Source organism: Cariama cristata, unplaced genomic scaffold (genome assembly GCF_000690535.1).
Source record: "Cariama cristata isolate BGI_N322 unplaced genomic scaffold, ASM69053v1 scaffold4023, whole genome shotgun sequence".
Classification (NCBI taxonomy): Eukaryota; Metazoa; Chordata; class Aves; order Cariamiformes; family Cariamidae; genus Cariama; species Cariama cristata.
This window is the reverse complement of record NW_009607713.1, coordinates 9,938-37,450: the sequence shown is the minus strand read 5'-3', so window position 1 is coordinate 37,450 and position 27,513 is coordinate 9,938. Positions and strand designations below refer to the sequence as shown.

At 38.9% G+C, this 27,513-nt stretch overlaps 1 protein-coding gene across 1 annotated transcript in view; it reads right to left on the bottom strand.

The window, feature by feature from the left end:
- The window catches only part of DNAJC13 (DnaJ (Hsp40) homolog, subfamily C, member 13), a 48,833-nt gene that overhangs the window by 17,879 nt on the left and 3,441 nt on the right, over nucleotides 1–27,513 (bottom strand). Inside the window, exons 2-35 of the mRNA XM_009696836.1 lie at nucleotides 26,336–26,411; nucleotides 25,698–25,847; nucleotides 25,311–25,352; nucleotides 23,980–24,180; nucleotides 22,698–22,904; nucleotides 22,520–22,615; nucleotides 22,272–22,363; nucleotides 21,292–21,458; nucleotides 21,113–21,192; nucleotides 20,864–21,033; nucleotides 20,542–20,641; nucleotides 20,179–20,286; nucleotides 19,469–19,624; nucleotides 18,629–18,685; nucleotides 17,203–17,324; nucleotides 15,915–15,990; nucleotides 14,803–14,898; nucleotides 14,507–14,650; nucleotides 12,752–12,834; nucleotides 11,372–11,525; nucleotides 9,126–9,229; nucleotides 8,892–9,051; nucleotides 7,800–7,862; nucleotides 7,365–7,466; nucleotides 7,112–7,216; nucleotides 6,562–6,764; nucleotides 6,015–6,099; nucleotides 5,375–5,529; nucleotides 4,392–4,437; nucleotides 4,019–4,173; nucleotides 3,182–3,383; nucleotides 2,364–2,479; nucleotides 1,452–1,530; nucleotides 724–859 (exon numbers count right to left, since the gene is read on the bottom strand). Of these exons, the coding sequence (XP_009695138.1) occupies nucleotides 724–859; nucleotides 1,452–1,530; nucleotides 2,364–2,479; nucleotides 3,182–3,383; nucleotides 4,019–4,173; nucleotides 4,392–4,437; nucleotides 5,375–5,529; nucleotides 6,015–6,099; nucleotides 6,562–6,764; nucleotides 7,112–7,216; nucleotides 7,365–7,466; nucleotides 7,800–7,862; nucleotides 8,892–9,051; nucleotides 9,126–9,229; nucleotides 11,372–11,525; nucleotides 12,752–12,834; nucleotides 14,507–14,650; nucleotides 14,803–14,898; nucleotides 15,915–15,990; nucleotides 17,203–17,324; nucleotides 18,629–18,685; nucleotides 19,469–19,624; nucleotides 20,179–20,286; nucleotides 20,542–20,641; nucleotides 20,864–21,033; nucleotides 21,113–21,192; nucleotides 21,292–21,458; nucleotides 22,272–22,363; nucleotides 22,520–22,615; nucleotides 22,698–22,904; nucleotides 23,980–24,180; nucleotides 25,311–25,352; nucleotides 25,698–25,847; nucleotides 26,336–26,411 (4,088 nt within the window). The remainder of the gene's footprint in view (nucleotides 1–723; nucleotides 860–1,451; nucleotides 1,531–2,363; nucleotides 2,480–3,181; nucleotides 3,384–4,018; nucleotides 4,174–4,391; nucleotides 4,438–5,374; nucleotides 5,530–6,014; nucleotides 6,100–6,561; nucleotides 6,765–7,111; nucleotides 7,217–7,364; nucleotides 7,467–7,799; nucleotides 7,863–8,891; nucleotides 9,052–9,125; nucleotides 9,230–11,371; nucleotides 11,526–12,751; nucleotides 12,835–14,506; nucleotides 14,651–14,802; nucleotides 14,899–15,914; nucleotides 15,991–17,202; nucleotides 17,325–18,628; nucleotides 18,686–19,468; nucleotides 19,625–20,178; nucleotides 20,287–20,541; nucleotides 20,642–20,863; nucleotides 21,034–21,112; nucleotides 21,193–21,291; nucleotides 21,459–22,271; nucleotides 22,364–22,519; nucleotides 22,616–22,697; nucleotides 22,905–23,979; nucleotides 24,181–25,310; nucleotides 25,353–25,697; nucleotides 25,848–26,335; nucleotides 26,412–27,513) is intronic.

Below are 27,513 nucleotides of genomic sequence, written 5' to 3'. Positions count from 1 at the left end.
TCAGCAGTGCTAAAGAACAGTTTCATCTCGCAGTACAGAGCTGATTGTGAGCCAGCCTATGTAAGTCTATGCTAATGTTGTCACTGCCTCCACACAACTGACAGAACTACGACTGCATATGAGGTTCTTCGTTTGCCATTATAATGTAACACCGACGCAGCAAAACACTGTTGACTCGGCAAGACTTGGACATGCCAGCAGCTGCCTGCTGGGGACTGCAGCTAGAGCCAAGGGTTAGGGTACTCTAGCTATCCCTCTTCCCTAGTTGTGCTGTGAAAGAGGTGGTGTCACAGCCCGCTCAGAGGACTCTAACTCAGAGGACTAGTCAGAATTTCTGCAAGATTACACTCAGGTGGTTATTAAAAATGAGAATCTCATTTATATCCAGAATCTGCCACCAGGCGGACTGAGTACTAGTGAGGACTTTTCTGCACAGAGTTGTTAAGTCTAAGTTATATATGGAGGAAGATTCAAACTGATTAGTATTGGAGCAGAGAATTTCAAAAAGCTATTCGTGCTTTTTTGAATTAAGTTTTACTACATGTTCATTTATTTCATGGACGGAAAAGTCCTATTTTGAAGCCCTTTACCACAGCTACATAATGGTGTAGCAAGACAGAAACTAGATCAACAGAACACAGACTCAAGAACAGAGATTAAAACAGACCACAATGGCCACTAAAGAAACGAACACAAAGCATTCTTCTGAAACAGCATGCTTACCTTCCTTATGCCTGTTGAAGAGGATGCTTTGAGTTTTCAAGATCAAAATTATGTTTTCTGGATCTGGCCCATCTATCACCTTGGCAGATTTGGTGCATAGGAACTCATATGCTTTATTAACTTTTTCAAACATATCCTGCAAATAAAGAGGAATAGTCTTAAGTTGCTAAGAATCCCCTAAATTACTACAAGCCTGCAGCATCAGTTAAAATGCAGGTAAGATAAAACATTCCATGTTTTTAGCCACAATGCTAGCTTCTTTGCCTTATTACACTTCAGAAAAATACCCTCAATAACACTCGTTCACAGAGCAGTATTCTTTTGTCTCCTAAACTCCGCCATAGGAAGAGACTGAAACTAAGTCAATTCTACTACACCAAAAGTAGTAAGTACAGTTTAATTGATTGTAAGAACGGGCAGAGCATGCAGTCTGTCTTTGAAAGGAGCAATTAGCTTATTTAGGTCCTGTGTAACTCCTTAAACAAGACGCTTTCTGAGATGCAGGTCTGACACGATTACATCAGTTTACTGTAGAAATCCTAATATTCCTTGATTGACATCAGTTAAATTACTCATCTGTAGTATTGATCTGTATTCCAGTATTCATCTAGGGCATAGCTTTTAAAAGGGAGAAAGAAAATTTAAGTGGGCATTTCAGAATTCTTAATACATATAACAGCTGAATTTGTCCCCACTTCGTTAACACCACAAATTTGTATTGTACATACCCTGCCTTCTGGATTCTTGTCTGGGTGATATTTTTGTGCCAGCCTGAAATATGCTTTCCTGATCTTGCTTTCCTCATGCCTATAAGAAAACAAGTTCCATTACATTGAGTAATATCAAAAACAGAAAAACAAGCCTGGATTCTGACAAGAGTACTAATAGTAACTGCAATTAAGTGAAAACTAGAAAGCTCTCATATTTCAGTTTGAAAATCCCGCTTCATCAGCTGACACTGAATGGGGGTAATCGTGTGGCCACAGAATAGAAAGAAATTTTAGAAACAAAGTATATTAGTACCTCTTGCACTGAATATACCAGAAGCTGCTCAAAGTCCCTGAATCTTTGAAATGAAGAGTCCAAATGAGCTGTAAGTGGTAAGCGTTAGTGGGCCATGATTTGTAGTAAGTGCACTGTTCTTGAAGGATAAATACAAAGTGCTGTCAGTTCTCTTGTAGACAGCAGCAAAATAGGAGGTAAAAAAATCCTAAGGATATTATCACCAAAAAAAGGGACAATGTTTGGCAGGGAGAAGCATAATCAGAGAAACCAAGTTCCACTTTGAATGTATTCAAGTTCTGCCATATTCTTTGCTCACTGTGGTTGAGTCTAATGCTTGTCCTGTAAAACAGTCTAGTGAATGCTTTGAAGCAGAGCTCGAAGCATTTTTTTCCCCCAGTTTCAGTTTATTTAAACACCTTACAATTATTCTCTCAAACACTGGAGTTGGATTTTCAAGCTTTGTTTCTTTTTAGATAAAGCAATCCTCCACCGTGAAAGAAGTAGGTGTTAGACATAACTGAACTGGTACCACTAATTGGTTGCAAGTACTGAGATAAGAAACTTCAGTTTGTTCAGTGTCCAGAGTTTATGCAAATGTAGTTATGCAACTGAAATATATACTGAAAGCAACTTACTGGCCTTGTCCTTTGGGAAGGTTAAGGACTTCATAAGCATCATCTATTGACATGGTAGGTGGCTTCTTTTCTACCTCCTTCTTCCAAGCTTCTAGTGTATCTTTCAACAGTTTAACCTAAATAATTACAATTTATTAATGTTTCATTTATGCTGACACCAGTACACATCATCTTTTTTAATAAAGTGCTGCTTTACTAATGAGTCCTTATCACCCATCACCTTAAGTTCAAAGTCCTAATCCTTTTACCTTTAGTAATTATGGTTCCCCCTCCAGTCAGGAAGCAATTAAGACTTTGCTTGACTGCAGTGCTATATTTTATTCAAGAGCACCTTAAAATTAAAATGTCTAAGAGCGACATTAGAACAGGGAGAATCACTTAACTGATATGCAGTTCACATCTCAATACTACAAAAACTGCAACAAAGCTGCATGAATAAGTAAAGCTGCTTAGACAGATCTAGAACATAGACTTGTACCAAAGAGATCTCATCAATCCAGTTAATGTACTGACACCAAGTTAGCTCAGTTTCTTGTCCAGTGTGGACAAATAAGAACCCAAAAGTGACGCTTTATTTTGCTTTTTCTAGCTGTCACCACAAGGAGGATATACTTAACATATGGTTGCTATATGGCATGAAGGCTATTCTGCTTCAAGATAAAGAAGCGTTTAACATCTTTGCTTATGAGCTGAAAGTGAGGATCAATCAGTTACTTGCAACAAACCTAGCATTTGATTGCCTTAATTTTTGTAACAAATCCCACTTTTAGGACTCAAAGATCAAGAACTAAATGAATCCTAAAATACTTCTTACTTACTGGATCTTTAATTGGCCAGTCTGGAAATCTGAGTGTATCACAAAGATGCTTGAGGTAATAAATATTACAGAACAGCTCATTTTCCAGTTGCGGATAGTTGATAACTGGGATAGGACAGTATTGGTAGAGAGCTCTTGTATTGCTTTGAAGACGAGGGGTGAAGTCAGCCAGATGAGCAGCAATCTTCTCTATCATTAAACGCCTAAAAATTACAAAGTTTGGTTTAACACTTGCCAAGCAGTCCTCAATCCTCAGTGACTGTACAAGGGTGTTCAATGATTTCTTCTGAAAAGATTTTCCTTAGTAGTTTCCTACCTTTCAGGAGGGATTCAGAACAGGATTCAGTCCTATCCTGTTATAAAGCTATTTCAATGCCATGAAAATTAGTTTATTAGAAACAATTTAAAGTGGCATTTTGCCCTCCCTCAACACCTCTACTTTTTAGGTGACTAAAAACATACTCTAATATTAGAGGTATATCTCCTAGACAGGTTGGTAATAAATGAGTACAGCAAGTAAAAAGCAGTCCACATACACAGTGAAGTCTCCACTCACGAAATGAACTTAACCAAGTATGATAGAGGCAGACGTAAAGCATGTTGTCAGATGATCAGGAAAATATTCCCTTTCTGCCACCCATTCTGCTCCCCCTTGCCCCTGTTATTTTTCATAGAAGCAGAGGGCAATGCAGGACATTGCCCTTGCAGAAGGCAGAGGGAAGTAATGAAGCCATGGAACCCAGGTAGTTTCACCTTTCTTTAGAAACGTCAAAGACAAGACCTCTTCAGCATGAGATGTAGTTCAGATTTATTTGTCCCTCTGACATAAAACGGTTACCTCATTTCATTGCTCCAAATTGCTTCTGGAGTGTCAAATTCTCCAAGGAATATCTCAGAAAATTTTTCTGGTTCATAGTTTTCTAAATAACACACCATTGCTTCAGGAAGAATATGTCCAAGTACACTTCTTTGAACTATATCTTGACCTTTTGTCTACGGAAGAGATCACATTGTCATCTTAAAGGTAACCTGAATTAGTCTTGCTAACCAACTTGAGATCTAAAAAACACTCCCCCTTTTCCCTTATAGTTCTTAAATTCTAGCTCTTGAGAGCTTAGAAAAAGAACAAGTATCAAGTATTGTTAAAATAACTACAGGTGGTCTGCAAAACTATTTGGGAACAGAGGTAGTTACTTTTGCAATCTACTCACTTCTTCAGACTTGAACGCTTGTTTTGTATGCGTGTATTTCAAAAACCTAGAAGAGAAACAGCAGTTATTTCTGTTTCATTGATATTTAAGGCACCCTTGAAAGATAAGCAGGCCTACATAGTCCAGCTGGCAAGTCTCATACAGGTACTTTGAGACAAAAGAGCAACAGCAACAATTGAATGAACCTCCGCACAAAGTCCATCAAATCCTTGGGAATTCCACCAAGTTAAGCACTCCCATGTTATAAATGTTGCCCTATGTTCATCATTTCAGTTTCAAAGTCTTGTTTCTGAAAACTTGGGTTTTTTCCTGCACGTGGAGAAAAAGCTGATAGACATCCCTACAAACTGCTCCCTGCACCATTAGGGCATCATTGCAGGGATGAAACAAGATGATCTTACACTAACTGCTGACAGTCCTGTTACACCAGAGTCATCAGGTAAACATGTAATCATTTCCCAAAGCATTCTGCTATAGAAGAGCCTTAATGGAATTGTATGATAGCTTTTCATGAACTATAGAATTTAGGGGAAGAGTACTGGGATGAACTGCAATGGCCACCTGCATGTGCAGTGCATCTGTGTCAGGCAGTACGGACTGATCTGTTTCAGGCATCAATAGTAAAACAGGCTATTAGTGTTTTCCATCACTTTCGATAGTTGCTTACTATCAAAAACTACATTTGCATATCAGTACCCTATACTCTTTAGTGCGGGCAATGATTTGTTCTTCTACAGTAAGTCATGCCTTGTTTTACTGTTAGAACTATATGATCAGACACGCCCTCATTCCCTCCCTGGCAGGGTCACAAGCAATTCACTTTGTAGTGACTGACTAGACCATGTGGAGACAATTCTTGTAGAGGGTGTTTGCTTGCAGTCTCATGTTGGTTCCAGCAAGCCACACTCCCTGGAGCATTTAGAGCAGCAGCCCTTCTGAGCATGACTGGTCAAGAGGTATTTTTAGCTATTCTTTTTCCTCACCTTGCAATAGGAAGTACATTGGAACCCGTGTACATCATGATAAAGAAGAACACTCCACTCAGATAAAAACGAGGTAACTGAGGGTTATCTTGCATGACATGAAACAGCAATATAGCGACTTTTTCCACAAGGATAGGATCAAAAGTCAGTAATAGCTGAAATCAAACAAAAGCATTTACATTAGCTACTTGAGTACTGCAAGTTACCTAGCCAAAATTGAAGTTTTAACTAATTCAGTATTGGGACAAGCCAGCAAACTTAAAATAATTTCAGTTAAAGAATACTTCAGCCCAAAAATAACAAGTCCGAATCACAGAATGTTTGAAGTTGGAAGGGATCTCTGGAGGTCATCTTGTCGAACCCCCCTGTGCAAAAGCAGGGTCACCTAGAGCTGGTTTCCAAGGACAACATCCAGATGGTTTTTCACTATCTCCAAGGATGGAAATACTTATTAATGAGATATTGGCTGAAACAACATGAAATTTGTAACATCCCCAGTGAAATAAAACACTGCTTGTCCAGAGATCTGCAGGATGTTACAGATGTCATTTGATGTGTTTGTCCCACGTAAAGTATTCACACGGGGAAGATGGTAGAATAAGTCAGACTTACTCAGACACATTTTTGAAGAGCTGCTTACCTGAGTGATATGAGGAAGGCAAGTACTGTCTGACAACAGCCTTTTCACTCTAGGTAGAGGTCTTATAATAGCATTGTCTTGATCCCTAAAAAAAAAAAGTGGCACAGCAGTAAGCATACGTGCCTTTTCTCTTTCAAGAATGAACAACTTTATTAAGCTGTAAGTATCAGGCTGTTCAGATCATTCAGTGTCCTTTTTTTTAACTTCAAAGTTTGTTGTTAGACTTAATAAGTGTGGTTTAATGTCATGCATTAAAGCAGCTTTGTTTTGAAGTTAAACAAGAGCTTGCCTGCAAGACTATGCCGCTGTGCATTAGAAACGCACATAGATTATGCATTCATTCTTGCAGTCCCTTTCACAACATTAGTATTGTCTCATTTACAAACTCTCTATTTGCCCACAGAATTAATTACTACTACGTAAAAGGCTCTTGAATACAGTTCATTAATGTACTGCTTTGTTTCTAAGAAAAGCTTTAAGACAGAATTCATGAATTTATGCATCTGCCAGAGAAAGTTAACCACTTCTGCTGAAAATTAGTGCTTACCTGCTGGGAAAATATCCACACATTGTGATAAGCATGTTGAGCACAAGTGTGGCAAGGTCAGTCTCATTCAACACAGGCTGGCCGCTGGCAAGCAAGCACCACTTCAGCTGAGGAATGACCTGTAATGGTCGCCAGCCATCCATACCTTGAGCCCAGCAACGTGTTTTTGAAGTCAGCTTTCCACTGTTCCATAGTTCCTGCATCTATTGCAAGATTAGAGACTAATTCAGTTGATTCGGCATTCAGAGCTACCTTTGCTCCTAAACATTCACACTCCAGACAAGCTTTTAACTGCTGTATGGCAGACTACTATAGTTGCATGAAATTCCAACGTATTTATAACTCTGTCAGGAAACACGAAGTAAAAGTTGACAGATTAACAGATTAACTGCAGCATAATTGGGGCTTGGAGGGGTAGTCAGCTTTATCAAAAAGGTTGTGGTTCTCTGCACAATATCAATTGTCTTATCTAGCTTTAATCCTTATTTAAAGAATATAGTTTGAGATGGAAATAATTTGTCACATTTGAGAGTTTGAAGCTGACAGGTACCTCTTGAAAGCTGTAAGGACCACTCCTTTCTTTGTCAGCGTTGCCAAAGTACCATTCTTTCTCACTCTCCCTCTTCATATCAGGTGCCGCCTCAATCACATTGCTCTAGAAATTGATGTTCACAAGAAGAGCTTTAGCTTCAGTGCAAATATCACATTTCTACACAAAATGTGAGGACACTGATTTTTTTTTTTTGAAGAATTGTCCTTCTAGCAAAGCAACATACGACTAGTAAGAAACAAAGGCCACATACCTGCAGAGGGACAGTAGCTCTGCTTGTGTGAAGATGTGCCAGAGTAAGCAGATCCACAAGGATTCTAATGCCATTTGAATCCATAAGGTCCTTCACATTTTTCTGTTAATGGATGAACTGAGTTAACACAAGCATTTTCCAGATAAGAGTTGTTAAAAGTACTGAACAGTTTTATTCAAGTAAGTAGTGACCATGAGAAACGTCAAATCATTCTCTAAAGCGACTAGAGCAGTACAATCACCACAATATCTACGCATTTTCCTTCAGCTTTCTCACCAGTAAATAAATACCACACCCCAGAAAGCTGTATCAAACATTGGTTTAAGACTTCAAGACTTGAATTTCTGCTCAAGTTAGCCCTGAAAGACTAGTTCAGACCATTTTATACAGCTGAAAGACGGATAAACTACCATTAATTGTACACTTCCACCTTACCTTATTAAGGATCAGCTTGTTGAGAAACAGTATCAATCTGTCCCGCTCAAGCCTGTCAGTGCACTATTGCAGCAGAAGAGAAAAAATTAGTATTTGACAGCACTTATCAGAAGTTATCCTCAAAAGTCAATACAGTTGCACCTGCAAAGACCCATTTACATTTTTCACGCCCAGAATAAAACTGCTGACTATTAAGTGTCCAGTTTCAAGCACAACTAATAAACACAGCTTTCCACCACTGAGGACAGGCCTTGCTGCCCTCCACCCCCTCTGCTGCTCTGGGTCTGACACTCAAACCCACTTTTCTGCTAAGTCTATTGTTCTAAAGGGACAGCGTTTGGATTCCCCAGTGAGCCGGTTAACACAAATTAGAGAGAATGCTTTTGGTCAGCAGACAGAATGGGTTTTTGACGTTACATCTCCGGTGATACTATCAAGACTGAGGGCAGAAGACAAGAGACTGCACTGGTTCAGTTTCACTTACAACAGCCATATCTCAAACCCATACTGATGTTAGCAAAGAACCCCTTCTTCAGACTGCATGGAAATGTATTTTTGCAACCTGTATCAGTTGTCAGAAATAATTTAACAGACACTTAATAGGCAAAGTAGTCACTACTAAAAATCTAATCCATCACATGTGCCCAACTAAGGCTACCATTTCATTAGGTCTGGGGCTGTTGCTAATACTCTCGAAGTCAGCATTTTGAAATAATGTGACACGGAACAAGGTTTTTGTCTTAAAAAGCTTTATGCTTCTGTGTCTTGCAAAAGCAAGCACAAGATTAATATCACACAAAGTTCCTTCACACTATTTCTGTACACCCTGAAAACCTGTTAAGGCCATCAAAATGCAGATAGAGAGACTAGTTTGAAATACCTTTATGATCAGTAGTTTTTTTAGTGAAACTTCAACTGAATCAAGGGAAGATAGTAGGAACACTTGGTGACAGCATGAAAAAAGTATTCATGCTGCAGCTCCATGTTTTGTAAAACCAAAACTCAGGTTTCATAGTAGCTTGAAGGATCTGAACATACGTTGGACTACCTGTATGTTAACTACTCTATCATGTAATTTTAAATAATTCTTACCCTTTCTAACATCCCAACAATGTACTTAGTATCAGAAAATGGTCCTATTTCTTCATGACATCTTCCATAAACAATGGCCAATGCTTGCAGACATAAGCATTTCATATTCACTTTTGGGGTAAGCAAGAAGCGATGGTAGAGTTCATTGAAGAACTCGTATCTAAGAAAAAGATGAGATTTTAGTGAAGAAAACAGAGACCTTGGGAATGAGATAGGATTTTAATAGTGTCTCACGATTTTTTGATTGCTCCACTCTCTTCAGTTTCATCTTCTTCCAGTAGCAATCTTAGATAATAATCCCCTATTTTTATTTCCTCAGAAAGGCACTCATATTTTACCTGTAACACAGAACAAGTTACTTAACAGTAAATACTGTTTCTCCTTCATTAAGCTTTTGCTTGCATAACAATGCTGTACTTGCTTGCATCCATAAACTCAAGATTAGCAACCCCTCCTACAGCCTGAGAAAGACTGAAATCCGCAAGTTTGCTGTTAAAGAAACACCCATCTACAAAATATATTTTTGTTCCCCAGAACAAATGAAGTTTCTCATCTTACTGAAATCCCAGCTTCCAGCCTTTAAGTAACTTGTTTCTAATATCAGCTGGTTTTATTACCTTGGATAATACACGATACATTCGGTGACTCAAGCTTTAATAAGTAGTTATTCCATTGCAAAGTACTTCACTCAATGTTACTACGAGTATGAAACACAGGTATGACTTTATTACTAGTTATACTTGCTGTTATGCTGGGTAATAAAAGCCTGGAGACATCAGTATACACGCCAAGAAGCTGAAGTGAAATTGCACAATGAGAGCCATCATTAACTTCAGAGTAACTACATTAAAGTTTAACCATATGCCTCAATGTTCAGTGGTTTTAAGCATTTGGCAAGCACCTCATTTAGAGGTACCTCTAACATACCACAAAACCCACTCTCTAAAGTGGTTTTTCTTATCTATAGTTTGCAGGCCACTGTCATGAGGCCACATAAAGTTATCTACAGATTTGACCACAGCACATGACAGTGCTGTCCCCCTTGGCAAAGTGACAGATTCCATAGCTGACAGAGAAGCCTTTGTAACCACTACGCAGTTAGTTCAAATACTTACAGCATAGCCTGGTAAAGTATTCGTTTAAAATATTTAAAGGCAAATCTCTGAGACAGCAGCTGATCAAAGATCATGTTACAGAAGCCCCCTCAAGCCAGTCCCAAAGTAGCCTGGGCTGTAACTGCAAGAATGGTAGTGATACATTCCAGTAGGATAAGCCAGAGGAGCACAGAGTGCAGGTGGGAAGGCTGTATTACTAAGCTTCACATCTGTACTTTTGATTCTGCCCCGGTTAGCAACTCTGAAGTACAGAGACAGAGTTGGGATAGCAGACACTGTGGTGCTCAGAAATCCTGTGCACCATACCTGAGAAAAACTTCAAAAGCTAAATGCCAGTGTAAGAAATACCAATCCAAACCCAAGCTTAGCTATTTACTTCATCAAGGTAAGCAGTAATAAGTAGCTGTGCGATAGGGATAAGTTGCATACATAAAATAGTTCTTTCTCCTAAACCATTAGCCTGATGTCTTGCAATTCTTTCTGATTTGCCAGAGTCACCGACTGAGAATTCCTCAAAAGCAGTAGTTTATTCTTGTTTCACTCATAGTCCTCTGCTCAAATTTCAAGTAGAAAGCTGTACCGTGACAAGGATGGCATTGGGAATATCTAAGCATATCTTACAGTTGAATTCAAGTGTGGCCTTGCTTTGCTTTAGCATTACACATTAATTAAAACTGTGCGGAACCGTAACAATACTGGAGATAAGAGTAGAGTACAGGGAGTGTTTATTAGCACATTACTTGAAAACATCTTGCAAGTTGTTTTGAGAAAGCCAATTAGGACCATACCAATTCCTCTGCAGAAGCCTGAAAGGCTATTTTGACTTCAGGCACTGCTGTTCCTAGAATGTAAAAACAGTACCCTCAGCCTATCAGTTACAGAGCAGCATGGTTTTAGCCACAACCTATTCGTGGTTTGGCAACCCAGTATTAAACAGCATCACTGAGACATGATGCAAATAAAGAGAAGGAACTTGCTATCAGGAAGAAGTGACTTGTGAAACTACCCAAAACAAGTCTGATCGTTGTCAAGATAAGTCATACTTGTTCTTGAATGTGCTCAATGTAACGCTAACTTCTCTTTTCCTCTAAATGCAAGAATACATCAATGGTTCTGATCGATGTTTCATCTTTACAGTGTCATTTGTCAGGCTGAAGAGGTTTCCGTTTTGCAGAGTGACGCTGGGCAGTAGTACCCGCTCGCAGTCGCAAGCCTTAGCAGTTTATTCCATAACCCCAAAAGACTTCTAGCTTGCAGTCACAGATTGTCAACACAAGGTTCATTCATACAGTTAAGACACAGAAAAGTGACATTTTGAGTAGACGTATTTTACATATGCAGTTTCTCCTACAGTGGGTCATTTACCTCAAACTCCTGATGGTTCCATGAAATAACACTAGCACTACCAAGTTCTCTGTCAATATTAAACGCTCTCATCTCAGACTCAAGAGTATCTCTCAATTCTTCCCGTGTTTTGAAGTTCCAAATCAAGTTTGATCTAGCGTGATCCTGAAGAAATCTAAGAAAGAAGTTACACAGTTTAAACCCCTCAAAACATTACCTGAAAGGTAGACAAAACTTAGCTGGCAAGCTAGAGAAGATTACCATTAGTGGACCTTAATTAGAAGGCATTGAGTAGTGGTCTCTAGTCTGTTACAGTAATTATGGTTGTTCACTTGTACAGTGTTTTCATAGTCACAAAGATCAGCCTAGACTAAAGCCTGCAGGTTGTCATCCCTTTTGGCTCAATTCGCCACCTGCATACAGTTGATGACCGGGAGATGTGCAAGCTATTCATTGTATCTGCCAGTAAGGGCTACAAGTGAACAATAACCCAGGGCAGCAGACATCCATATACCAAGGGTATGTTTTAAACAAAAAAAGTAGTTCATGCAGGAAAGCAGAAGTTGATGTCTCAAGCGTCACAAAGACGTCAGTGCATGTTCTTCAGCGGCAGTTACAGAACAGCCTTCAGATCCACAGACTGTCTGAGAGCGGCACTTTAATACTCAAAGTTTAGGAGCATGTGAATCTTCCTTTCATGCAACACTTGTGCAAAATGAACTATATTTGACCTTTAGAAACATTAAGCACCAAATCAAATGGTTAAGTTTATGGAATTTCCCCAAGCTTGCTTTTATAGAGTTTGTTGAACAGTCAAGGTTTATTAGTCCATTTAACGTAACACCCCTAGCCAAAGTAAAATGATCATTTTTCAGATGGAGGCCCCTCCCTTGTAAGCTTTGACAGTTGCAAGAACTCACAGGTAAGCAAGCTGCATTTAAGACCTGTGGCACTACTTGAAATCCAGTATCCATGTGTTTCTCTTTGCCTGCCTTAAGCTCGTTTTTACTCCAATTCAAGTCAAAACATCTGAGTAGCTCACAGCTTACACACCAACACACTACAATGATTTTCAGTGCTACTTTGCTTAGCCTTCAACATCATGCAGATCTGCAGCTGCAGTTTGTTATTCACTCTTCCTTTTGATTCAAGGGAAAAAAGGATGTAGTTTGACAACATTTGAGAAGCTTTCCAAATTCGCCCCTTTCCTAAACACAACCTAAATCTTTAGGTATATCTTGGGATTTCCTTTTTCTAAAGTTCCTGTTACAAAGCACTTACACCATTTCAAGGCAGGCAGAAATTGGAACCAAGCCACAGCAACTCAGAAGATACTAACAAAAATATCGAGCCAGATACCAACTTGTATTTGAGATCACCCCATTAATCTTAGTATTTTACCTGTAATAGAAGAGATCCCAGTTTGCTTCTATTTTTATTCTTTGGCGTCGTTTCCTTAATATCACTGGCTTTTGAATAAAGTTCTGCAAAAGACCCAAGTTTAAGAAGTTAGTAGAAACAGATACTCCCTATTTTTCCCTTTTAAAATAAAAAGCTGTGGTTCTTTTACTCCTTCAAAAGCCACACAAAGTTAGGCCTTATTAATAAGGTCTCCTTTTCTAGCAAGTAGTAGCAACAGACTTCCACAAGTGTTATTTACACCAAGTTAAATCATGCCAGAGAAACTTTCAGCTGTTTAACAAGTCATTCATTTAGAAGCAAGTTATCCCTAAGAAAGGCTTAGTTTGCCACCACCATAAACACTCAGCTCCAAAGCTGATGGAGGGGAAAACACACAAGAATGCTTTGCTCTTGAAAGGAAGTAACTACAGCAAGTCACAGAAATAAGTCACAAACCTGACTTTGCTACTGAAAGGTTCCCTAGTTTGATCAAGCATGAAATCAATGTTCTACTCTACATGAGGTACCACATGCAAGCAGAAGTCTGAGCAACATAATCCACGCAAGTGGCAGAGATATGCAGACTCACCATATTGTTTCTGTCCTGATTGTGATGGAAAGTTGGAAGAAAAAGAAAAGGTACATTTAACAAGCCACGGCCACTGAAGTAATTCAAAGTGGTAATACCAAACTTGCTACTACTTTTTCCAAGCTACACTTGCATACAGTTACTGTGGAATTAAACAGCTCAGAACTCCAGACAGAGAAATGATTGTTTAAACTCAGTATCTAGACAAGATGTTTAAAGTGCAATTTCCCCTTCCACCACCATTTTCCACATTTCTCCATTAATACTTTGCTTTGAACCTAGTTCACCGTTATTCCAGAAATCTTACCTGTCAAAATTCTGCAGCACAGTCTACATCAAACTTGAGCTAGATTTTACCAAACTAAGGTTTTCCTAAACTAAAGCTTATTGTTACATCAGATCAAGTACAAAGACAGGCATTTTCAATACTCTGCATTGCTCTTTTCACCATTCTTTGCACAGATAATAGTATGCTTCATTTCCAGAATGCATAAACACAAGCTTAGTCAGGAGACTAAAGAAAGTCAAGGGAAATGTCTCATAATTCAAAGAGTTTGTCACACAGAACACAACAATAAAATTAAAGGAAAAAGGAGGCCAAGAACTCAAGCGGTGTTTGAGCTATCCTGTTACAGTATCAGATTAAAGCAGCCACTTACCACTTCAATCTCAACTGTGGTTTTATGTATAGTCTAAGGTAATACTAAGCTGCTTCAAGCAGGCTCCATAACTAAAATACCAGCAGCATAAAGTACATCATTTTGGATGCAAAGAATATTCAGTTTCTGACAAATGTAGTTCTTAATAAAAAGTGGTTTTGCCACATTTCAAGGCATTTCCTATTCTCCCGTATAATTATCTTGGAAGATATTCACATAAGCTGCAGTCCAGTTTGATAAGGTTGGCTAAAGCAAGAACAAGCTAGAGCTTAATACATATGCTGAAGGAATCCATTTGCCTGCTTCACATTCTCCCTGGAATCCATTTCTAACCCAAGATGAAGAGTAGCAAGAGGCAGAGAGTTTACTAAAAGGAAGCAGAACTACAGTTTCTCACATTCCTAGGCTTCTACTACTGTCAAACTTCCCTCCGATTTCATGGAGTTGTAGGTGTTCCTCTCTACCCTTTATCAAGCTGCTGTAACAAAGAGTTTCAAACACTTTTACCTCTTTTTGAGCTATGCCCATTCTATCTCTCCAGTGCATCAAGACTAGATCCACCTTCTCTTTGGCAAATTTTTCAACTTCCTTTGCAGCTTTTCCAGCCAGTCTCTGCCACTCTGGCACTTTATTAAACTTGCCATACTGATCCTGCAGAATAAATTATATTAGTTATTTGCAGTTGCAGGTCTACTGACATGTTTGATGCAGGTCAATACAACAGCCAAGTGTCTGTATTAGAAAAAGTCACCAAGATTGTACATCTATATAATGGAAGAGGTAAGAGAGCTACATTTACTTACAGTTGCAATTTTTAAGTTATCTCTAACATGCATCCTATCAGCATCTTTTTCAGGAACAGGATCGGCACTGTCAAGGTATGCCAGCAAACCTGGTGGCTAAAAACATTTAAAACCAGTGTAAACATACATGTGGCTAATGGAACAGAAACCAACACATTAGGCAATGAGGTATTTCTTTAAATTGGAGATTTCAAAACAGAATTTATATTCTACTCTAAAGCAAGTATGTAAAGCTACAGCAGTTTTTTGCTTTTATTAGTGAAATGCCACCATCCTCAACAGAACCATTCAATAGAGGCACATAATCAGCTTCAGTACAGCAGAGCTCTTGCCTATATCCCATTTCTTAAAGGAGCACCTAATGAAAATAAGGACTGCAGGAAGAAGAGAGTTGATCCCACAGCAATATCAAGGAGGATGAATACTGTAACACTAGAATCCATCCATATCCTCCAATACGGACTGAATGTAGCATGTGACATTAGAGATGGGATCATCTCATTTGACTAACCCTTCCAGAAGAAGCGGACCAAGGCCAGGACAATTTGCCAAAAGTGAAGGAACTGCTATTTTGAATTTAAAAGCTGCTATTTTTCCAGATTTAGCAATTCCTTACATACGATTCTCACTGAATTAACTTCAGCAAGAATCTTCCAGGGGACTATAAGGGTGAAAGAACATGGGAACTATCAGTCAATGTATAAATTTAAACTATCTTATAAGCAAAGAAAGTTGGACAGGCATGAAAGCACAGACAGAACTGTTGCCTGAATTTCTTACTGGCAGTAAGCATTAAAGACTAGCTTACTGTATCTCCCACATTTTTGTCCTTTTAATAAAAAGAAAGAAATCAGACACCTTATTTCTAAGTTTTGTGTCATATACCATTTTTAAAAGTGGCAGGAAAGTTAACAGAACACTTAAAGAATCTGTGGTGTTTTGTACTAGCCATCAACATCCTTTAAACAGCAGATGCCAGACTGTTGATCTCCCAGGCTAGACTTCCCCCTTGGAGGGGAAAGGGGATATGTGTACTATACAGGACTATCCCAAGTTTTCTAATCCTGCAGGCCCTCAGATTTTATTTTACTTCATATCCCATTTTTACTCACCAAAATACGTTTCAACAAGTTCATAGCAGTTTTGTTCTCAGCTGTCCAGAGGCCAACCAAATGTCTACTTAACTGCCTGAAAAAGCCATCGAAATTAACAAACTGCAAGTTAGTATTTTAAACAGATTTTTAAATCACTAAACTGAAACCCTTACCATGCTGGTGAAATGAAGATGAACAAGAGCTTCGTCCTCTTGAGTGAGTAAGAGCACAAAGCATTATTGTTCTAGTTCAAGTATATGCTTAGCATGCTTTAAAGTGTTGCCTAAGGAGTTCCAGTGAAGTCAGTGGAATAGTAGCAGCACATGCTTTTTGATCGAGACCTCAAAAGAACACTTGAGCAATAGAGCAGAAACTAATCATCTAATAACCAAGTGTAAGTTTATCCAGTCAATCTTAATTTACAGTTAAAGAGTCTAGAAGCCATCAAGAACTGTTAACTGCTCTACCTGAAGTTCTTAATACCAGCTATTGCCTAGGAAAGCCTTTTTGGGTGCCTGCCTTCTATGTCAACTGACACTTTCTGCCAACGTGTCGCTAGTAGACAAGTTTGTTCAATTTGTCTAATGCACTGAACTGAAGCATTGCTTACAAGCAAGTCATAAGCAGTAGCTCCAAACAGAACTAGTGTGACAGAAGGTTTCATACTAGCTGTCCCCTGAATGACACAGTGGCAACAAGTTCCACTTGTCACAACATTGCTTACTAACTCTTTAAGCACTTCAGGAACGTGCAGCTAAAACTTCTATAATCTTGTCTTTGGGTGGAAATAACTGAATTATCACTCATCCTCCTCAGCATACCCTTGTGCCCAGTCTCAGAGCTCACAAGTTGTACTGACTGCTGAATTCAGTGAATGATTTCTGTATGACAAGACTTGTGTCTCCGATGGGATAGGTGACCCTAACTGCATGTAGGATGTCTAAGGTGTACACACCAGGATTTACACAGTTGTACAATACAAATTGAACCTTTTTACAAGTTCCAGACATCCTACTTGCCTTTTCTTTCCCTGAATGTTTTCAGAAAAAAAGAAAAATCTAAACTTGAGCCTTTAATAAGCAACCAACCCAAGTCCCATTTCGGCAAAAAAAAAAATAAATAATCAAAGGTTTATTAAGTGACTGCAGTCTCAGTTGAAGCTTGCTCTACTTAAACATACCAGCTGCTGAAGAAAATATTCTCCTAAAGAACTGCAAGTTTTCTTCCGTGATCTTCCCATGTTTCTAATGTTAGCTAGGCATTACTTAGGCTTTTTAAACATGATATATCAAGTGAGACAACATACCTATTTGTAAGCATCCTCTGATCTGTGCTTATTGTAAACATAGCAGTGTGCAAGTGACGAGGTAAGGCACCTTCACTGAGGGCAAGATCTTGCATTTTGGTAGCAATCTCTTTGTCTCCTTCCTTTGGAAACAGGGCAAGATGATTACTAAAGAAAGAATCTTAGTTAAGCTGTTTTTATCTTGTTCTACAGTTCCAAGGCCTTCTTGACCATCAATTATGTCAACTAATATCCAAAAGCCAGAAGCTATAGCCTGATGGACTTTAAATGCAGGTTCTCGACAGCAACTGATCAAAGTTGTAGGAAAGCCATGGACCAGATAATTGGTAGTTACATCTATGAGGACAGTAACTGGGTAGGGTAAGATGCATGTCTCCTATCGCAGATCAGGAGGTTGGTAGTATATTTACAAGTACCAGTTCCACACTGCAATTGCAAATTAGGGTTAAACAAAGAATGACAGCCACAAGTAATTGCTTGTTGCTTGACTTTGATCAACAGTAACCATTTAATAATTACTGCTGCTGTTCGGTTTAGATAGCCACATGGCTAAGTCCATCACTCAGTTGAGATACATTAGTTGTAATGAATAATTAAGAAAAAGCTTTAACAGCATTTTTACTTGCCCATGTCCCGCTATAGTTCAAATGACAGGAGTTATAATAAACAGCATGGCAACTTTTAGCTAACATTACCAGGTATATCAATGGAAACCTGCAGATTTATAATACCTCTATTTCAAGTGTTCATTTACTTCCATTCCAAGACAGTACTAGATGCATTTCAGATGCATAAGCCATTGTGATACGATGAGGCACTAACTTAAGCCCTGAACGTCAACACAGGAAGCGTCGAGAGTCAGTTAGCAAGATCACCCTGCAACAATCACGAGCAGCCCTTGAGGAGTATGGACTTGGCCCATACATCCTGTGGTATGGAAACTAACAAAGCCAAATCATCCTTTGTTGAAGCAGAAGGAGTAAGAGCAGAAGTTGACATCACTAGTCTGCTCTGGGACACTACTGCCTGCTAATCCCAGTCCATCTGGCAATGCATCCCAGGAAATACGGTCTCCTCTCGAGAGACCCTCTTCAACATGCAGAAGTCTGGTGACTCTGAGGTATGTGACTGAGCTACACACAACACTAACAGCCAAATCTTGACTGCAGTATGGAAACATGCAAGGCACTACCCTAATGTCCCAACTCACATGCCTTCCAAACCCCCAAGTGTTAAGATAAAGCAAGCTGCTATATTAAACCACTCACAATTAAGCAGGTGTTCTGTTCCTCACCTTCGCCCTTCCCACTCCCCCCGCCCCAAGAGAAACTAATATAACAAACTTCTACTGGTAAGCAATTGCACTTCTGAAATAGACAACACATATTTAGTATGCTATCCCAGGTAACATTGATAAAAATCTCACCTCTATTATTGCCTTCATTACCAAACCCGCTCCTTTCACAATTGCCATGGAAGGGTGCTAAAATAGAACGTTGTCAAAATAGTTATCTGAGTGCAAAGTTTGAAGATCAGATCATCTGTGATTCAGTTTCCTTAACTCATCTACATGACTGTCCTACCTTCAGTTCTGGCCAAAAGTTAATACTTCAGTTTTGTGAAAGCTAGCCCCAGGAAGAGTTCCTACCCTATACCTTTAAACAAAAATTTCTCATGCAAATATCAGGACGATTTCTTGGCACTGAACAGCAGTATATATCACAGAAGCTGGAATAATGCTGGGAAAACTGTCTGACACAAGCTGACACTAACCAAGAAGCAGAAGAACGTACTGTTTTTACGGAAAGCAAGCACTGGCATTTTAGCTAAAAAAAATCCTAGAATTCTTACAGGTTTACTACTGAAGAGGATATTACTCTTGTTTTGTTAATCTTAACTCTTGTTTACTGAGAGAGAAACAAACAAAAAAGGTGGCAACTCTCCAAAGAGAGGAACATCTGTGCATTTTTTTTTTGAACCTAGCTTAGTATTTAACTGGGATTTTAAAGTGTTTCTAGAAACAAGCCTTAGGCAGTCTATTCTACAATGATTTGGCGTATCATTCACTACACAATAACCACCTCAATTTGATATCTAAAGGTAAAGCAATAGGACACAAAAAAAACCTCACCAAGGTAGAACAGGTTTAGGCGCATTAACCAGCTGAACAGTAGACAAATTTGTCTTTCAGGAGAACAAGAAAAAGTTCATGTTCACTGACCATCTAAGGCCTCTAATAATAATAAAAAAAATTACTAAATCTTACCTGAAAGAGCTTAAACAGTGTCCTTCCATTAGATGCCACCATTTCCAACAACATGTCAAACTGCTGCCCCTCAGTAGTCTCACTATATGGAGCACATAGGGCAAATGTCAGGAAGTCCAGAAGCGAACTAATTACTAGGGCACCTGTCCCATGATCCTGAAATTAGGAAGCCAGGTATGTAATACATACACAGTGTTTCTCCCCTGCCCAAAAGTATTCATGCAAGTTTTATTCCGTACTCATGATGCTGAAAGTGCTCTTCCCTGTCATACCATGACATGCTCTGCAAACAACAATACGAAGTTTAAAATATGCCATTACACTGAGTATAGCAACACTCTAGTAAAGCATCGGCTCCTAGAGCATATTGGAGATTCATGATCTCGTATACTGGTGTGCTGCAAGTTACTTTTTCTAGTTTCAACCCCTTAAGTATGAGTTTATACTATCCTTTTAGTTAAGAGGAACACCCAGTCTCCACATTAAACATGCAAACATTTGTTAAATGACACTCAAGTTTTGCAGTATAGACAGCTACATTCTAACCTGTCAAGATGCAAACCTATTTAGAACAAGCTTCAGAAAATACAGCGATGTCTGGCACCACACTTCAACTGTAGGTACAAATACATTTGAAGATCTATCCAAGTATGACAGAAGGGTTTTCACAGCAATTACGAAAGGCTACTCGTTTTCAAAATTTGACTTACCACATGGGAATTGAATTTCTCTAGTAAATTTTCTAGAAACTTCTTTGAAGAAAGAAGGGAAGCTTTGTTCAACTGCTCCTGTCTCAAGTCATAGTCATCATGCATGGGCTATTAAAAAAAAAAAGTATTCACTATGCAGTCTCATTTCAACTCTCAGTTCTTAACAGCTGTAGTCCAAAAGCCACACTCAATCCATAAAAAGCACATCCTACTTCAAGTTCGAGTTTGGCAGGAAATCATTTACAAGAAGATATTCCGTGTTCAAGCATGCTGCAAGTTGAAGGGCAGTCCCCATTTCTACATCTTTCAGTAGACTGAAATTCACATATGCCAAAGTGAAAGAATCTGTAATTTAATACTTACACACATAAGAGCACAAAGCATGTCAATAGAGGCATGGGTTACTCCATCATTGTTCCTTTTGAGGGCTTTCACAACCTTTACTCCTAATCGTTCTCGAAATCTTTTGAAAGGAAAGCAAAATCACCAAGATTAGAGACGAAACAGGAATCTTGGTTTCAAGATGAAGAAGTCCAATTGGAGACCAAAAAAGTGGCCTGCTCCCATTGCTTTTGGCACGCCAGTACCTTGGCATTTACATAAGTTTGAGATTCCTTGGTAGGAAAACATTAATATTGACTTCACTGTTAACAATATGCCAAGCTCAAAGAGACTTCTCACTTACTTTGGAAGCTGAGTAAAAGCAAGGAAGCCTGCTTTTGAAGCCACTAGTCGTCTTACTGCTTGGAATTGGCTTTCAAGCTCTGCATTAGATGCTGCAATATCTCCCTCTTGTGATAGCAATGCTGTTATGGCATTATTAATGAGTTTTTCCTTGTTTTCTGAGAACAGACCCTGGTTAAGAAATAGCTATTATTAATATCTTCATGTATTAACAACCTCTTAAGATAATGGACAGAGGATTTATTCTTACATCTTGTGTAACTGCATGCAGTACCCCACTGTAGGAAATGTTAGCATTGAACCTGAACACAGCATCGGCAAAGTTACCATCTGGAAGAAGACATAACAGAAGTTAAGTGCACAGTACCTGACTAAACATCTGGATGCTTTAAAGAGCACTATAAAACCACGTAATAAGCTTTAGCTTACTTGGAGGAGCAGCCAAAAACCTCAGATGAAGGCTCTCTACTTCTTCATCTACAGGCATACTGAGTAACCCCCAACGCTGACCTTTCTGTGTGGAAGTCATTTTCACACAGACATCTCTATTACCAGAAGCTCTCACTCCATCCAACAAGCTAGCCAGGAGAGAATCTCTGGATTGGGAGAAAGACACATGAATACAATTTAGATGAGAAACGTGATGCCAAAGAACCAAGTTACAAGAAAACCAGGCAAAGACACCCCCAACAAATCAAGCACAGAATGAAAGGCAGCAATACTTGGAATATCTTACTAACACTGGTGCTAAGAGATACACCTCTGGAAGAGGTCACTAACTTTCAAGTGTTCCTTTACTCACTGTAAGAACAGAGGTGTCCTACACCCAGTATAGCCAGCTGCAGCCTTTCGCTAGAGGGATCAACTCCAGATTATCTGTTAATGAGTTACACATGTTGTGAGCCAATTCATCCCCTGCTTTCTGCAAAACCTCACTTAGCAGGATTAGACTGCATTACAACTGCAAGTGCACTCAGGGACTATTCTGTTGGTTGTTTTAAATAGAAGCAACTAAGACTATCTCAAGCAGACAGCTCAAAGGGTTTACAGCCTTCACACTCCCCTATCACTTAAATTGTGTTTTCTTTCCTTGTCTCAGATATACTGCTTAACCAAGTACAATATACAGAGAACAACATTGCTTAGCACAAACAGGCTGCATATAACTGTCCAACACCCTTACATGTTCATCAGAAAACTTCTGGACAGATTTGCTTAAAGTTGGGATGAAGGTAAAGGGGAAAGATTTAGATCCTGTAACAAATCTTGATTTGTAAGTGGCAGACCACGAGAATAGCAGGGCTTTGAGTTAACACTTCCAAGGGTCAGAGTTTATGGAAGCTGAGAAACTAGACACACTACAATGGCAACCTCCATTTGAACTTATAACCCACAGGAGTTCCAGTTACCTTTCTGTTGAAGAGTATTTCCGAATTTGACCTTTGATAAATTCAATGGTAAAAAGCTGGGGGTTTTCACAGTCACATACTATTGCAAATACCTAAAAATAACAGATAAGGATCATATTCATGAAGCAGCATTATTTACGTACTCTAAAAATTAAGGCCACCTTACATATACTGTGGAATTCCTACTATTATCATCTTTTAGAGTCTCTATTCGAAGAAGTGGTACTGAGAAAGGTTCTGCCTCTTACCTCGCCTAAAGGTTTCAAAGTTGCAATGTTATAGGTAGCTGGATCCCGCTCAACTAAGCAAGCTTCTGTAAGAGCTAGTACTCTTTTCACAGGTTCCTTAAAAAAACAAAAGGCATGTTAAGAAAGAGAATTCTTAGCACTTAAGAGGATCGAAGTAAGTTCAGTTTGACACACTTACCAAGTGTCTAGGTGTTATTTTTTGAACAACAAACTCTGCTAAAGATGTTACAGATTCATCATTGCTGTATTTTCCAAAGCGAAGATTCAAGTATTGCTCAAATTCTAGGGATTCCTTCCTTATCCGAAGGGAGATACCTATGAAGTTGCCAGCATGCTCTATTGCACTCTTGATAATTTCCTCCCTCTGCTCAGATGCAAACAGGTGCTGCAAGTTTTAACAAGAAAAAACACAGGTGAAAAGCATGGCATAGCTCAAGAAACCACAGTTCCATAAAGAATTCTCCACTATATACCTAACAGTAGGGAAACTTCCCAGCAGCTGGGCTTGCCTTTGCTAAGCGCATGGTATAAAGAGAAGAGGTATTTATTACAGAAGAGATCCACTATCAAGGTTACATTTGCCTTTCCAAAAAAAAAAATTCTATAGCAGCGATTCCTAAAGGATAACCTGCTACATATTAGCGTGCCATTAAAGTAAAGGTCTGCATGGCCTACCTGTCCACCATTAGCAACAGATCCTGACAGCCTGGCAGGAGTGAGGAGCCAAAGAATCACAGGGGTAGCCCCAGTGGCTATCTGTAAGGGCTAGGCAAGGTTAGGGCAGCTCTAGAGGCTCAACTACATATTGCTAGTTTTATGCCAGAGAAAAGCATGCTGCAGTACAAGAGACATGGAAACTCTGATCTAGAGAAAGAGAGCCCTATTTTGTTAGCAGTGACTGAGGTAAGCATATTTACAATAGTAACCATTAATTAATTCCTAAAGATCCATTTCAGCTGCTTGCAGTATAGTACACAGAACCCCTTTTAAGACTTTGAAACCAACATTACACCACAGTACTTCCCAAGCAATGCTGCTGAGTATCAGATCACAGGCCAAAAAAGGAAGCACCATCACCAATAAATCTATTTCCCAATAGAATTCCACCATCAGTTAGTAACATTGCCTGTCACTTCTGTAACTTTGAGAAATGTCAGGAAACTCCATGTCCGTGTTACATTCATATTCACTATCAAAATACAAATAACTAGATATTTTATGCTTTGCTGTTTTTAAACATGCAATAAGCAAAAAAACACCCCACACATTGCTCTCAAATGTTTTAACTAACTTTCTGTGGAAAAGACGTTTTAAAACCAGTCTACAAGTCTTAAGGCTCCACAGCTGGGTCCCGAAGATGCACATACTTGTATGCTCAAATTATGTTGAAGCTTCATTTTTAAATAGGCAGCTACAAACATCCCAAGCACTATACTAGGACATTATATTTTAGTACTTACCAATCTACTAAATCCTCCATAGAGGATACAGAAGCCTCCCTGATAGCCAGCAATATCAACAAAGCCTTCAATGTTTCTGTAGTCATAGGAGCACAGGACTTTATTTGTTGCAGGATCAATTTGGTCAATACCTCCAGGAGTCACTTCCAGAACCACAGGTTTCCTCGTATCACTCCAGTGATGTTTATAGCAGTTATACCTCTGCAGAGAGACCTACTTTTAGACATCTACACACATATTCCTTTACTACACAGCAATAGCTCTTTTCCAATCTAGTAAGCGGCACGGGTGCAAAGTTCAAAAAATTATATCATTTCCCTTAATGCTCTTATCTATGTTAAGAACACTATGAATCAAAGGAAAGCAGCTGTTGACTGACAAGGAAGCGACAGCTTAAACAATGCATTTTGAAGAGAGAACAGCAATCCCAGAAGAGCCACTCCAAAAGGGAGTAAGTTTCTTTTGCTGCAGAAGGTGGTCTACTCACAGACTGTGCACACTGTGGTTAGACATGGAAATAGTTATTGCACCAGATGCTGTTTTTTGGCTAGTCAAACTAAACTAAGGAAAAATTATCACTATAGTGCAAATTTTTCGTCTCCTGCAGTTATATTCCACTACAAATACAGACTTACTGAAACCAACAGAAGTTAGAGGTCTGTTTTCAACTACAGTAAGACAAAGGGGACCTCCATATTCCAGCAGTGTTACTATGCATAACACTGAAGATTTATTCTATGCACTGCTTAAAGTTACTTTAAGTGCTGTCCTCTGTGACCAGAAGACATAAAATTAAATATAATGTCCAGCTCTGTATACTGCCTTGCTTACTACTACATTACCAAGATTTATTAAACAACAGTTTTGTCTTTAATCTCACCTAGACAAATCCTCCTAGGAAACAATATTCTCACACAAGTGCTCAGGATGTTACGCAGAAAACTATTTAGAGTTAGAAAGTAAAGTGCTGGAAACAGTGAAAACTGAATAATGAATCAAAGCTTATGTTTTTCTTCCTTCTCTCCAAAGAGCAGCTCCACATGGCAAAGCCCTTTATTTCAGCAGTAACATTCAGAGTCTTTAAGTGTACCACCGTAAGACTCAGACCAAGTGAAGAGACCCCAAATATTCTACTGCTGAAAAACGTTCCCATTGCTTTTGAACAAACTCTTACTTTTCTCTTCTCAAAGTAAGACTTCAGATCCAAATTTACAAAAGCTATTTTAGGTACTGCATGTAGCACAAGCCTAACGTACACAAACAAAGTAGAAGTTTAAGTCTTTAGATCATTTCATTAAACTGCACATGACCCAGACAAGCCAGACACTTACCCGTCCTGTGATTTTTCCTTCTGAGAAGTCTGTCCTGAATCTCTGTTTTCAAAAAAGGTAACCGTGAATGAATGCAAATGATAGCAAATCTACCCAGAAAGTCTATACTAAGGGACTCAAACTAAGCCTCCTTGAAGGCTCACCATTCCACTGCAGTTTAACATACTCAGTATTTGCAGCTTTACTCACTATTCAAAAATCATGCACTAGTTGCTGCAACTGACCCTAGATCAAGTTCATTAACATAATAGTTCAAAAGACAACTTACTTTCCTGCTTTTTATGTATGGAAAGAAAGCATAATAAGCTACCATAAATAGTAACAGTAACCAAATACTTACTGCTTACTTGAAGGAGAAAAAAAAAAAAGGAAAGAAAAAAATCTTACCAGTGCCTCTGTAAGGAGTTCTGTTCTGTGCTCTGTGGAAAACTTCAGTGTTTCGGACTTTTTTCCACTCCCTTTGCGAAAAGTGAGACTAAATTCTGTTCCTTGTCCTTTTCCAACAGGAGAAATACTACAGATATCTCCATAAGGCCACTAGACAATTGAGAGTAATTAGGTTATACTGTTAGTACTTTCAAAGCTCCATCTCCTCTACTCAAAAAACCCTTCATACATGTAACAGCTGAGTTGCTGTAATGAGACAATAGCTATCATGCTATGTGACAGCTTTAGCTTGAGTTTCCTAATTGATACTCTGCACAGTAAGTGTCCTGACTCCCTTCAGGGCCACAGCCTTATAGTGATCAAACTTATCCCAGTTCATTCAGAACAGCACACCCAAAAGCAAAGACTACTTATTGGCCAATAAAGACAAATTGCCTTAAAGTACAAAAACCACTGGATATTTGTAGAGATAGTGAAGGCAACGCCAGTCTTCTGTTGTGTGTGCTTTTGTAGCAGCTGCCATACCTTCCAGTTCTGCTGAGATCTTGTCAGACTAGATAGTTTCTAAAGACTGAATGCCACTATTCACTCCGGACGGCAAACATAAGTCAGAAATCAACTTCAAAAATGACAGTTACCTGATTTGTAACTTCCAGCGTGTTGGGATTGTATGTGGTGATGGCATGGGTTCCAACTGAAAAGACTCGTTTATACCTAGGATACAGAAGAGTGTTAGCTTCTCCAGAAGTCAAAGATTTTTTTGCTGAACTGCATAAAAATATGTTAAGAAGCTACACAAAAGTCATTGGTAGGAAATGGATATGGAATTTTCTTTGTTGTTAGTTTGCAGTTTACCCTTATAATATGTTAAGCTCTGTTCTTTATATCCATAAAGGGGACATACAAATTAAATACTACTAAATATATTTCCTTATGCATATCTTTTCCTAAGTTTTTGGCTAAGTCAGGACCAATGACTCTTGGAACTTGCACTGGAAGGTACTACCAGACCAGAATAAATTCTAAAAAGACTACACAGATAGCAAAAAAGATATTCCTGCAATACTGTGAGGCTTTCTCAGAAAACAGATGTAACATGAAATAATTCAGTTTACACACCTGGTCACAATACTATAAAACAAGTCAAAGTGTTACTATGGCCAAGCCTAATTTTCTTCACTTTGAGGGCAACTAAGGCTACTAAACTCAGAAAGCCACATCACTGAAGCTATACTTCAATACGCAGTACACGTTATGTACAATACGATGTACAATACGATTGTACGTTGTTATCAAAGATATGTTAACTGCCACAGTGCTTATAGAATAGCCGTAGCAAGATAGTTGCTTGCATTTCGGGCATATCAGAAACAAGCAGCAGTGAGCTAAAGCTAAGAAATTTAGATGCATCAAGTGTGAAATAGAAGCCTTACAATGCTTTCATTTCCTAGACAATCTTCACAGCATATCCTGAATCAACTCTTTATACACTATTTACGTATTCCTGAATCGGAAAGTTTTGCAACACCACTAACCAGAGTTTGAAACAGTGGATTATTACTAATCCCTTACTACTCGTACAAACTTCCTGTCCCAGGGTCCCTCTATCTGGAAGCATCCCTGCCCAGAAAGTCAAGCCAAACCTGACCCAGAGCCAGTTCTAGTAGTATTCTCTGAGCAAAGAAAGGGAATCTGAACATGGATGCCTTGAACTTGAACCAAATAAAAATACTTTGTCTAGTTGTCCATATTAAAACTGATTCCATGTAGCAATTTCAGTTTCAGTTCTGGGTAAACTGTGGGTTTGTTAGGGAAA